Here is a 13,527-nt window from a genome sequence, read left to right as displayed (position 1 = left end):
TTGGGGCCTTTGCTAGGCCAGCCCGCCTTCAATGAAAGAAGAAATTACATCATTAGAGGTGGGCTGGCCTAGCAAAGGCTGCCTGATGGAACCATGGCTAAACTAATGCTAGCGGCAGCCATGTGGGAAAGTTAAAAGCACACAATGAGCTGCCACTAGGGAGAGGTACTGCTTGACAGGGGAAGAGGCAAAGGGAAGGGAGAAGAGGTACTGCTGGACATGGGAAAGGGAGGGGGGAAGGGAGAATGGGTACTGCTGGACATGGGGAAGGGGAGGAGGGAAAGGGAAAGGGTACTGCTGGATGTGGAAAGAGGTGCTGGACAGGGGAAAGGGAAGGGAGAAGAGATACTGCAGGACATGGGGAAGGGGGAGGAGGGAAGGGGTACTGCTGGACATGGAGAAGGGGTACTGCTGGACATGGAGAAGGGGGAGGAGGGAAAAGGAAGGGAGAAGAGGTACTGTGCTGGATGTTGGGAGAGAGAGAGAGAGAGAGAGAGGTGCTAGACGGGAGGAGGAAAGGGAGAAGGGGTACTGCTAGATGTGCAGAGAGGGAGAGATGCTAGACAAGTGAAAGGAAAGGGAGAAGGGGGTACTGCTAGACGTGCGGAGAGGGAGAGGTGCTAGATAAGGGAGGAGGGAAGGGAGAAGGAGTACTGCTGGACTTCAAGAGAAGGAGAGGTGCTGCTGGACAGGGGAGGGGGGAAGGGAAGGGAGAAAAGGTACTGCTGGACATGGGGAAGGGGGAGGAGGGAAGGGAGCAATGCCACCTGGACAGCCAAGGCAGCCATGTCAAAACTATGCTTAAGGAGAGACTCCATCTTGGGAGAGGGAGAGGTGCTGCTGGACAGGGGGAGGAAAAGGGAGAGGAGGTGCTGTTGGACCTGGCAGAAGGAGAAGGAAAGAAAAGGTACTGCACACTGGAAGGGAGGGTGAGATGGTGCAAGGGAGAGAGCATATTAGTTGTAAGTGGGGTTAGGGGGAGGGAAGGAAGGAAGGAAAATTGTTGCCGGGAGTGATGAGAGAGGGAGAAATGGACATGGGGTGAAAGAGAGGGAGAAATGGTGCATGCTGAGAGAGCATGTTAGTTGTAAGTGGGGTTGGGAAGGAGGGATGTCACACCTGAGAGAAGGGGCTAAGAAGAAGCGAGAAAGCATACAGGAGGCAAAAATTGTTAGACTCATGGAAAGAGAGAGAGGGATTAATGGATGGGAAAGGAAGGAGAAATGTCATATTCAGGGGAAGGGAATAAGAGCAGAATGTGAAAAGTTGGACTCATGGAGGGAGAGAGAGATGTTGCTTGGGGGGAGGGAATGAAGACTGGAGGAGAGGAAGCATGCAGGAGGCAGAGAGAAAGAAATGTAGGACTGGTGGTAAGGAGAGCGAAATGTTGAACTGGGAGGGGGGCTTGAAAAAAGGAAGGTGGGGGAGATGTTGGACTAGAGGGGGCAGAAAGGAGGGAGAGAAATGTTACACTTAGGGGTGGGGGAGAGGAAAGATGACTCAAGGAAGTGAGAGATGCCAGACCAGGGAATGGAAGAGAAGGAAGGGTGTCTGGTTGCACTATAGAAATAATTAATAGTAGTAGTAATAAAGATGCCAGTCTGTGGGAAGGAGAGGGGAGAGAGATGTTGGACCATTGGGAGGAGGGAGAGAGATATCAGACCATGGAAATGGGGAGGGAAAGAGAGTGAGATAGGAAGGGAAGACAAGGAAAAGTATATTTTGAGAAGAAAGTAGAAAAATGGAAAAAAGTTGAATGTTAAAAGTTAAAACCAATGATGGATACAGGGCAGAAATTGAAGAAGGAGAAAAAAAAACAGTTAATGGATAAGAAGGCCTTGGAAACACTGAGACTGGGAAAAGATGATTAAAAAAATAAAATCACCAGACATCAAAGGTAAGAAAAATAATTTTATTTTCAATATAGTGATTGAAATGTGTCAGTTTTGAGAATTTATATCTGCTGTGTATATTGAGTGTATATGAAAAATGAGTAGAAGAAATTGCATTATAATTTGTAATAGGGACAGGGTCTGGGGTGAAGCTTGGGCGGTCAGTGGTTGTGGGAACTCAGTTGAAATTTGTTAGACTTAGGGGGTACTTGGCTTGAAGAAGTTGAGAAACACTGGTTTACACAATCAAAGCGGTTTACATGGGGCAATGAAATGTTAAGTGACTTGCCAAAAGTCACAAGGAGCTCAAGTGGGAATCAAACTCACCACCTGAGGGTGCTGAGGCAGCTGCTCAAACCACTAAGAGTAGATATGTATCAGAAACAGCTAAAAACAGGTCAATTTCAATTATGAATTTAGCTTTTTTTCAAGCACTAGGTAACCAGCTGCCAGTTTTATGAGCTTATTGGTACTTTAAAAGGTTTAAATATATTATCCAAATTTTGTATATTTGATTAAAAAAACTGATTAAGGCCCAGATACACAAAACCAGTCTGAACCGGTTTACCATCGAAGTAATTTACCAACTGATGCCCTTAATGGCTCACCATGGGCTTTTCCATGCATTCATTGCAGCCTTCAACTCTGCTACTATGCACAAGCTCATTAGTATTAAAATGAGTTCATTAATATTAAACGAGCATTCCAACCAATGCCTTAACATCGCTTGGTGATGCACAAAATCTAGTGCTGGCTTCTAATTACTCAAAATTACAGACAGGTCTGCCACATACGTGTTTAAGGCATGTTTTATGCATGCCCCTCTTGTCTTAGCCACCAAACACCCCAACCTGTGAAGATCGGCAGGAGGGATGCCCACTCCCATCTGGACCCCCCCAATACCTTACACAGAAGACAGCAGGAGGGATGCCTACTTCCTCCTAACAGCAGGCCTGCCTCTTCAAAATGGTGGGCCTTCCTCTTCTCAGTACATCATGGGATGCACTGGGAAGGGCCTAAGACTCTGGTGGTAGGGCCTTAGGTGCATGAACCGATCAGTTTTAGGCCCCTCCCAATGCATCCTAGGATGCATCTGGAAGGGGCCTAAGGCTCTGATTGTCCCAGGTGCCTAAGGCAGTGGTTCCCAACCCTGTCCTGGAGGACCACCAGGCCAATCGGGTTTTCAGGCTAGCCCTAATGAATATGCATGAGAGAAATTTGCATATAATGGAAGTGATAGGCATGCAAATCTGCTCCATGCATATTCATTAGGGCTAGCCTGAAAACCCGATTGGCCTTGTGGTCCTCCAGGACAGGGTTGGGAACCACTGGCCTAAGGTATCTGAACCAGAGTCTTAAGCCAATCAGAATCTTTTGCCCTTCCCAGTGCATCCTGGAAGACCCACCATTTGAAGAGGCAGGCCTGTCGGCAGGAGGGAGTGAGCATCCATCCTGCTGTCTTCTATATAAAGGTACACGGGTGGGTTCGGGTGGCCGAGGCAGGAAGGAGTGGGCATCCCTCTTGCCCATGAAATACACCATCTTTTTTTTTGTTCAGGGGCGTCATCATTGGGGCTCGAGATGTGGCACAACTTTTTGTGTTTTTTTAATGGGGACAGATATTGTGTGCTATCCATAATGGGGACAGATATTGTGGGCTATCCATGGTTTATTGTTACTGGAAAGTCTTGGGTACCATGTAGTCAGCAGAGTGGGCTACAGGTTAGAACAGCAGGCCAAGACCTAAGGAAGTCACAATTCAAATCATAACTCCCACCAAGTGGAGGAGTAGCCTAACGGTTAATGCAGCAGCCTAAGAACTTGGGGAACTAGGGTCAATTCCCTCTGCAGCTCCTTGTAATACTGGGCAAGTCACATAATCCAAAGTTTAGATTGCAAGTCCCACTAGGAAAAGAGAAAATACCTGCATATCATAATTGTAAAATGTTCTGACTATACCACAGAAAGGTGATATATCAAATACCATTATCCTTGATCCTCCTTATGAGCCTGAACAAGTCACTTCACTGCCTCAGGTACAAAAGTATGTGCATGCCCAAGAGGACTTACTATTATCTATATACAACTCATTCACATTGATCTTGGATTTAGAAAGGTAATTTTAAAATTCAACTACATTAAAACAAAAGGCCTAAAAGGGTATAAGTTTTTTCATTGCTTTTTATCAGCAGCAAAGATGACATGTAAAAGACCTCACCTGATGTCGTCCTTGTTCTGATAACTATGTTGGTACAGGTAGGAGGGGTAGCACTATTTGGAGGGGACCCAACAGTAAACATCACTGTCCTGGAGCTTCCCACTGTCCCCATAGAAGGTGGTCCAAGTGACATACCAGAGGTTCCTGCTGGTGCTAAGGGAGAGAATTATTTCAGAATATAATGAGTTGATCTGAATTACACTATCCAATTACAAAACTGGGTAAAAGCTGTCCTGGGTAGTGGGCTGAATATCATTCTTATCTGGTTAAGAGGATTAGAGGCAGTTACAAAATCAGTTACAAAATTAGTCAGGGACACTGTTCAGGCAATTAGGCCTGATGGGCCGCCGCGGAAGCGGACTGCTGGGCAGGATGGACCTCTGGTCTGACTCAGCGGAGGCAACTTCTTATGTTCTTATGAATGGTATTGAACTGAAAGGTACTGGCGGGATAGAAAACACTAATGTAATGTAATTCTAAACTTTTCAAATAATTAAGCATCAAAATATTTCTGAAAAACTTGCAAACCTAGGTCCGCCTCATGAATAGAACCATCATCATACACTGTCCTCTGGGAAACTCAGAAAAAGCAAATGGATAGAGCATGGGATGCCATAGCAATGTAGAACTGTGCTGTATACGGTACAATATTCTCAGCTGCCCAGGCCCCATCCAACCTAGAAAAATAGGTTCAAGACAGTGCATCTGCAATAGTGCGTGATCTCTAGGAAGAAGAATTAAGAAGATCGATCTGATCCAGCAGCTAATATTAATTTCATCCATTCTCTTCATCAAGATTGATGCAGAAGTTATGGAGTTATGAACATACCAGAAAAAAGCAAGCCACACATCTGTGTGCGACACACATGGTAGGTGTACCTCAGCATATGTAGGACACATGGTGCAATGATTTCACATTTCTTTTTCTTAACCATCTGTATGGTTGGGGCAGTTTCTGTACAACGCCAGGATAAGTCCCCACCCTACCAACTGTCCATCCAGTTTCTTCGTGTGAGCCTACATCACTCAGTAGCTAGGATGTGGGACAAAGCAAAGCCATTATCATATTAACCCTTTAATTGGCAGATGGTGAACGGCTGCTTTATGTAACTTGATATTGAACGAGAGCAACAGTGCCACATAAACAGGCATTTGGAGATGCAGATCTCCCATAAGAGCCATAGAAGACACATGTTGCTTCTGAGCAACATTGTCAAACGAAGGGTTAAGATAGATGCCCACAGAAGTAGAATTACACTGCACTTGCAGAAATATGTTGTCAAGATAGAACAGTTCTAAGACAGAGCTATTCTCAACCAAGTTTGTTTTGTTTCTTTCATTTTGCACTTTAATGCTTAGATTCAGTTTCAATTGTGTGTGTAATGGAATAAGACAGTGGTCTTCAATACAAGGTGTGGGAGCCAAAGGTAGCCCTCGGAGACCTCCGGGACAGCCCCCATGATCTTTCTGGGTATTTTTCTTGCTACTCTGCCTCTCTACCCAGGCTCAGGGCAGAAAAGGGAAAGTGGATAGGGGAAGAGCTACATGCTTGAAGGATAAGGCATTTTTCAATCAAAAGAATGCATTTGGAAATGCTCACAACACTGAGGATATGAAATTTAAAGGTGGGCTGGTGGGGATGGATGTCAGACAACACACTGGTCAGCAGTGTCATGGCCTCACATGGGAAGATAATTGGTGGCTCTCCTTCAGTTCATTTTGTTATCCAGAGTGGCCCCAGCTTAAAAATTAAATACAACCACTGGAATAAGAGAATCGACTGGTTCAAGACCAGAGCACAGTCTGCCTGAAGCACACACTAACTTTATTATTTTGAGGGTTTATCTCCTTTTTTAGTGATGAATAGTTTTCTTTCCTATCATTACTGGTATAGTCAATGAACATATGCCAACCCACACAAAAAAACCCAAATAAGAAAACTAAAAATATGAAAACCAAAATCTCAAAAACAATAACACACATTAATACTGTATAATACCTGTATCCATAGGACGCTCAGCATTGAGGCTGTCAGTGCTTCCCTGATAGAGCTGGCCACCCAGCGTAGTCCTCATCTGCTCCTCTGACAGTTTTCCAGCACTTACTGATCTATAAAAGCGAAAGATATCGATATGTGGCTATTTTTATACATTGGCGTAAGAAGAGAGAAGCACACAATAAAACAAAATTTCCACAATTAGTTGTATGGAACAAAACATGTAAAGATTACTACTAATCTGTTTATGCTGTAGCCATATAAAGAATAATTGCTGCTAAGAATTAATTATATGCTAGATGGGGCTAGTTCTAATACTTCTCAAAAGGACAAAAAAGTTCAGCAACACAACTTCAAGGTGTTGACCGATTTATCTGTGGTTTCTAAAACAGAAGTTTCAAATCCAATATGCTACAGCCTTTAAGAATCTTATTTACAGTACCTTGTAAAAGTCTTCATTTCCCTTGTATATTTTTCAAATTCAGTCTAAAAAAATACAATTCAAAATACATTAAAGTAGGAGTTTGTTTCACTGGTCTACAAAACCTACTCTATACTAAGAACAATTATAGAAATATTCAAGATTAAGAATAAGAAACGGAAAAGTTTCGACTGCATTTGTCTTCATGTCCCTTGACTCAATACTTAGTGGAAGCCTCTTGAATACAGTAACAGCCATGAATCATGTAGGATAAGTGTTTTACAACTTTGTACAGTGGAACAGTACAGTTTTTTCCCCTTCTTTTTGGCAGAATACCTTAAGTTCTTTCAAATTGGCTGAGGAATGCGGTCTTCAAATCTTGCCTTGTATTTTCTATTGAGTACTCAGAGCTAGCCAAGGGTATCGACATCCTAGGTGAACCTTCAGCCATGCACACCCCACCAAGGAGTGGCTTAAGATCCTCCCCTACCATATAGCATCTCTCTCCTGTCTCCAACACCCCCCCCCCCCCAAGGTGTTCTGTGGCTTCTTTTTCCTAACACCTCCAAAGCAGTACCACCAAGGAAGTAAGCATGTCTTTAATTTCAAAAAATAAAAAAGACCATGGCCATTAGCACAGAACCATGAGCATCTGTACATGCTCAGTTCTTACCATGTGCTGCACCCTCAAAAGTTTGACCAAATGGGTAGAACTTTCTGGTTAAGTTTGCCCAAAAATTTGAAATGTAAAATTTGTGTGTGCTTTGGGTAAATGGGAATATGCATATGAATCCTTCAGATCAAGAGATACCAACCAGTTGTCTTTCTCCAAAAGGGATACAATAGTGGCTGAGGAATGCATTTAGAATTTTTCTTGTTTTACATGTTTAACCCTTTAAGGTCTAGAATCAGTCTCATTCTTCTAGACTCTTGGGGAATTAGGAAGTATTTGGAATAAAATCTCCGATTCTGCTCTCATCATGGTATAACTGTAATGCAATGAGGAGTTGCCTTTCTTTCTGTAGGATTTTTTTTGGTCTGTAGGAGACAAAAGCCTGCAAACAATCTGAAGTCAGATTCAGACAATTTTGAAGCCATTTTGAGTAGTGTGACTAATCAAGATTGCAGATGAAAAGGACTGATGGTTGCATTTCCAGTGCAGCCTCAGAAAGCTTATCACAGAACAGAAAGCTCTTGAAAAACTATTTCTAACCAGATCAGTTTTGATAACAACACTTATTGTGGCTGTTGTGATACTCATTGTCCATGGAGAACTTCTTACTCTAACGCTCATGTTGGCACATTTGAGTAAGGCAGTTAGGGCACATCCCATGATATGCCAAACAATGCATGCCTAGATCAAAAGCATTTTCTGATACCATTATCTTTATTACACTGGGAATATTACTTGAAGTCAAGTTTTTCAGGTATAGTGAAAATAAGGTGGGTAAGATCTAAAAAAATTCATTGAATTTGAACATCTGGAGTCTGTCACCACTATGAGTTTACTAGATTTTCTTACTTTCTTTTTGAGGAAGAAGAGAAAAAGGGAAATTAACATGGTTTGTACATGAACAAAAATCAGACTGGCACAATGGAGATGTGACTGCAGTATGGGATCTTTAACAGAACAGCTCAATCAGTTTTAGAATGGTTCAAATCCAACTCCTCAGACTCCATCTCAAATCTTTTCAGCTCATCTTTTGGTGTACCTCAAGGTCCAATTTATCTCCGATTCTTTTCAACCTTTTTCTTGCTCACCTCCTTACTTTAGCATATGCCAATGACATTGAATTGTAGTTCTGCCCCTACTTACCTTGTGTATTTATTAGTCTGTAAGTCTGTCGGTCTAACCCATTATTTTAAATGATATGTTTAAATACATGCTTTTTTTAAAATTAATGTTGTATCTCACTTAGTAAAACTAAATAAGTGATTCATCAAACAAAAATAAAACTTGAAACATCCAATTATTATATTCTTTAGACCCATGGAATCCTCTCAATATTTTGAAAATCAATAAGAATCTGCTTGTGGTTACATAATAAACTTGCTTTAAATACACAAAAATCTAGAGCTCTTCTATTTGCCTGTATTGAAAAAGAAGAACTAATAACATCAGTATATCTCAGAGATACCCTAGTTCTGATGGTTGATACCATCAAGGTACTTTGAGTTATTCTTGATTCTAAATTAACCTTTCACCAACAAATTGGTTCTGTTGTGAAAAAATGTTTTCATAAATTGCGAATGATTAGATCAGTATCACAATTATTGGAACCTTCATCCCTTAATATCCTGATTCATTCTTTTATTGCTTCTCGTTTAGACTATTGGAATGCATTATACCAGGGAATAACTCAAAAGGAGTTACGAAAACTGCAGATTATACAAAATACTGCAGTTAAACTCCTCTCCAAGGCCAAAAAATATGATCACGTCATGCCTTTATTATACAAGGCACACTGGCTACCAATAAAACAGAGTGACTTTCAAAATCTTACTGCTCACATTTAAAGTTAGGCAAAATAACACCCCAGAATTCATAGACCGATTCCTCATCCCATACATCCCAACAAGAACACTCTGATCTAGCCAACAAAATCTTTTAACTATTCCATCTTCAAGGTATATAACAAGACATTACATGAAAGACCATTTTCTCAGTAACAGCACCCACTCTCTGGAATGCTCTTCCATCATACCTCTGTCATGAATCTTCATTAAATAAATTTTAAATCCAACCTCAAAACTTTCTATTTAATGATGCCTATGATGTGATATATTGAAGCAGGGGGAAAAGACAACAACAAATAAATCAAATATTTAATCTCAAATTGATTTAAGATCTATTTAAATAATTCCCTTACTCTATTCTCTTTTGTGGCTTTCCCTCACTCTCTTTCCTATCAAAATATTGTAGTTCTTCCCCCCATTCCTATTACTTTCTTATCCGAATGTATTTTTATGTCTATTATTATTATGTATATCTTTTATCATCATGTATGTATCCCTCCTTAATATATAATTTCTCTTTTCCCCATTTTATTGAACACCGCTAAGTTTTACAATGAGTGGTATATCAAAACCTAAATAAACTTGAAACTTGGATAACATCACCTTTTGTGTGGATAACTCCTACTTGCCCCAAAGAGAAACAGCTAATTCTTCATGCAAATGTATTCAATTCCTCTGAATCACCAACACAGTTGGGTTCTAACTTATGGCCTTTTGACTATCATTTGAGCTAATTTGGGTTTGCAATGCAATGGGTGTAAAGATATATGCAAACAAGACTCTAGTTTCCTATTCTTTAACTACACTGGGGTAGAAAACATTCAGCCAACAGGAGTGCATTTTTTAGCCACTGGCAGCAATGGTCCCAAATATTCAATAAAGACAATATGCAAAATGTGACGCCAAAATATGGTATCACAAAAAGAAGCTTGTATAAGATATTTTATTTCTTCAACTTAAATATATGTTGGCTGTAGAAACGTATAGACATTGACCAGTGATTATTACAATACCCATAGAGTAGTTCAGCTACGGCTGTTCTATAATGAATTGGGTAAACATCTGAGGTCTTTCCACACTCCAGTTTAGGCCAATATTTCTAAGTTTCTATAGCTAACATATTTTAAGTTTAAGAAATATAATATCTTATGCAAGATTCTTTTTGTGATATATCTTGGCTCCACATTTTGCATATTGTCTTAGATGACTTTTGTTTGTGGAGTAGTCTGTCCGTATTTTGTTGTCCCAAATATTCAATGCCAGGCCAAGTTCAGGCATTGGCACTGAATCTCTCTTATGTATTGGCTAACTCTTATGCCACTAAGGGCTCCTTTTACAAATCCGCGCTAGGGCTTTAACACGCGGAATAGCGTGCGCTAAATTGCCGCACGCACTAGCCACTACTGCCTCCTTTTGAGCAGGTGGTAGATTTTTGCTAGCGCGCGCTAATCCAGTGCATGCCCTAAAACACCTAGCGCACCTTCGTAAAAGGAGCCCTAAGTGTGAAATTCAACACTTAACTGCCAAAGTCAGTGTCTCTCAAGTTGTGTGCCCCAAAGAAATTCCTGGTGTGCCATGAGATATTCCAGAATTTTATTTTATTTTTAAAAATTCCTTTAAGTATACACTAGAATAGATGACATGTACATCGTGTACAGAAGAGTCTGTCAATGTTATGAGTGCAAACTAATGGCAAGTAATTTTAGTTTTATTTTTATGCAGTAGTTGACCTAACTTGAGCAACAAAGCAATCAAGGCTTTATTATCGTTTGGATATTCTTATCTTTGCGAACTTGGATTTTCAGCTCTGACAGAAATTAAATTAAAAAAAAGAGAACGACTGCAGATGGTGGATGATGAAATGTGCATTTGCTTGTCAATTGTCGAGCCACGTTTTGAGTTAATTTGCACTCAAAAACAAGCACAACCATCACACCGATTAGCAATTCTAGTCTATCTACTTTAGTTTCACCATTGTTGCAACTACCCATATATCATTTAGAGAACTTTAAATAAATAACTCTCAAATTTAATTTTTTGTTGATTTTGCAATTTTATAATTTCATTTATAATGTGCTGCAAAAAATATTTGCTCCGTTTAGTGTGCCAGAGCTAAAATAGTTTGAGAGACACTGGTCTAAGTGACATTGCATAAAGATAGGACTGTGTTTTATGCGGTGATCTGGCTGATTAACTTATGTGGTCCAGTGCTGGATATCGGCAATTAACCAAGTAAGTGCCAACTCCATCCCGAAACTGCTCACAAAGGTAGCCGACTTTCACTTTGGCAGTCTGTGGTGATATTCAGTGGCACTAACCAGTTAAGTGTCCCTGAATCAGCAGATAGCTAGAAGCAGTTTCTGGCTGGTTAAATCGCTTCGAACATCAATACCTCTTTGAATTTTTCTATATTTTCACTGATCTACACAACATACTGTACATTTTCAAACTCCTACTTTAATGTATTCTAAATAGTCCATACAATTTGCAGGTACATAAAGGCACACTTATAAAATGAAGTTATCTTTACCGTCCAAATGTGACCTTGCCAGATTCTACAGGGATCTGCTTTTCACAGCGACAATGTAAGATGTCTTGAGGGTCTACCAAGTCTTTAGACTGTACATCTACAGGTCCCTGACGGGTAACTAAAGCCAGCAAATTGGAAGATGCTTGAGTTTTTGGAATCTTGAATGGAGCTGTAGCCTAGAAACAAGTTAGTTATAATTTAGTAAGATCTCATTGGGAAATGTTTTATTTTCTAAACAATATATCAACAGGGTTTTACAGATTAAAATTCATTAGAACTAAGAGTAAGGATAGAGGGATGGGAGAATAGTTACCAAATCATGGAGAAGGGGCAGACTTTAAAGTAACCAATAACCAGGAAAAGAAAAATGAGTTAAAAGCAGCTAATTAAACTTTTGAAGACTAATAAAGGATTGAATTAGAGGAGACCTAAGATACTCTTGGCACCCAAATCTGAAGGGCACCAGAAAGGAGTATCTGTGCATTTAGAGTAAAAAGTAAGAAAAAATTCACAAAGTCTCTTCAAATCACACTATGAGGAAAGTCACAAGGTAATATGTGGGACACAGAGATGCCTCTGAAGGACTACAGAAAGCTATGAAGAAAAATGTAAAAATACCTTAGTGGGGGATCCAATAATTGTTGGCAAAGGAGTTTTATACAGCCATTCTGAGCTCCTCGGTGAGGATCCCATGTGTTTGGTAGGAGATGCTCCAAGACTGACTGGCCTAGTTGGCTGAGGGGAGTGGCTGAAACCTTGTCCTGCATATGAAGGGCACACAGGGTCTGAATGCTGTTTTCGAAGCTTCTGTTTGTTCTGGTAGATATCTGTTAGAGTAGGGGTACTCTGTAGCCTGGTTCCCATTAAAGACTGTGGTGATTGGGACTGTGGCACTGGAGACCCTGAAGATAGAAAATATGATTATTATATTAAGTATAAACAGAATATAGATAAGGAGTTAATGAAAATACAGAAGGAAATGGAAAGAATCAGTGTTCAATCTAGTTCCCAAGAGACACATATCCAAACACATTTCAAACATCATTATTTAGAATGAAAGCCCTCAGGGAACAAGGAAAAAGAGATTAGGTTCTAATATGAGGGGTGTTCAATAATTTATCTACCTCAGTAGGAAAGAAAATAGTTTTCAAAAAATTTTATTTTTCAATATAGTCCCTTGATAGCTCCATACACTTCATCCACTTTTCCTGCAATGACTAACTCCTTTGGAAAGAATTCTTCTGTTTGACCAGGACATAACAGTTTCCTTGATGTCTTCATCATTTGAAAACCGCTGTCCATGAAGAGATTTCTTCAAAACTCGGAACTTGAAATAATCTGAGGGAGCCAGGTCAGGACTGTAGGGTAGATGGTTCAGCTGCTGAAACCTACATTCTTGAATGGCAGTCTGTGAACCAGTGCATTGCTGTGAAGAAGCAGCATTCCTGCTGTGAGTTTTCTTCATTTTTTCTCCTTGATTGACTCCTGGAAAGCAATCATTGTGTTGGAGTAACTTTCCTCAGTTATGGTTGTCTTGTGTGGTCTGAACTCCAGAAGCAAAAGTCCTTCATCATCCCATAAGACAATTGCCATGACTTTGCCTGCAGATTTTTCTGACATGAACTTTTTTGGGGTGGGGGATAACTTGTGCTTCTACTGAATTAACTCTATTTTGGACTCAGGATCTCTGTAATAGACCCAAGTCTCATCTCCAGTCACCAAACGATGAAAAAAATTCACTTGGTCTTCATGGAACATCTCCAAGTTCTACTGACAGCACTGGAGCGTCGTGGCCTTCTGACATGGCATCAGCATTCTTGGAACCCATCTTGCACTAACCTTGGACATGCTCAACTTTTCATGAATTATTTTCCAAACTGTACCTGCCCATTTCTTCAGTTATTCAGGAAACCTTAATTTATCTGTTTGACAAAATTAAATACTCAACTTTCT

At 40.4% G+C, this 13,527-nt stretch overlaps 1 protein-coding gene across 1 annotated transcript in view; it reads right to left on the bottom strand.

Annotated features, from left to right (window-relative positions):
- Positions 1-13,527, bottom strand: part of ULK2 (unc-51 like autophagy activating kinase 2) — a 252,205-nt gene that overhangs the window by 44,230 nt on the left and 194,448 nt on the right. The window contains exons 19-22 of the mRNA XM_033921554.1: positions 12,193-12,476; positions 11,575-11,750; positions 6,110-6,219; positions 4,111-4,263 (exon numbers count right to left, since the gene is read on the bottom strand). Of these exons, the coding sequence (XP_033777445.1) occupies positions 4,111-4,263; positions 6,110-6,219; positions 11,575-11,750; positions 12,193-12,476 (723 nt within the window). The remainder of the gene's footprint in view (positions 1-4,110; positions 4,264-6,109; positions 6,220-11,574; positions 11,751-12,192; positions 12,477-13,527) is intronic.

The sequence above is a fragment of the Geotrypetes seraphini genome, chromosome 15 (genome assembly GCF_902459505.1).
Source record: "Geotrypetes seraphini chromosome 15, aGeoSer1.1, whole genome shotgun sequence".
Classification (NCBI taxonomy): Eukaryota; Metazoa; Chordata; class Amphibia; order Gymnophiona; family Dermophiidae; genus Geotrypetes; species Geotrypetes seraphini.
The sequence above is the reverse complement of the archived record's forward strand: the minus strand, read 5'-3'. Positions and strand labels throughout refer to the sequence as shown.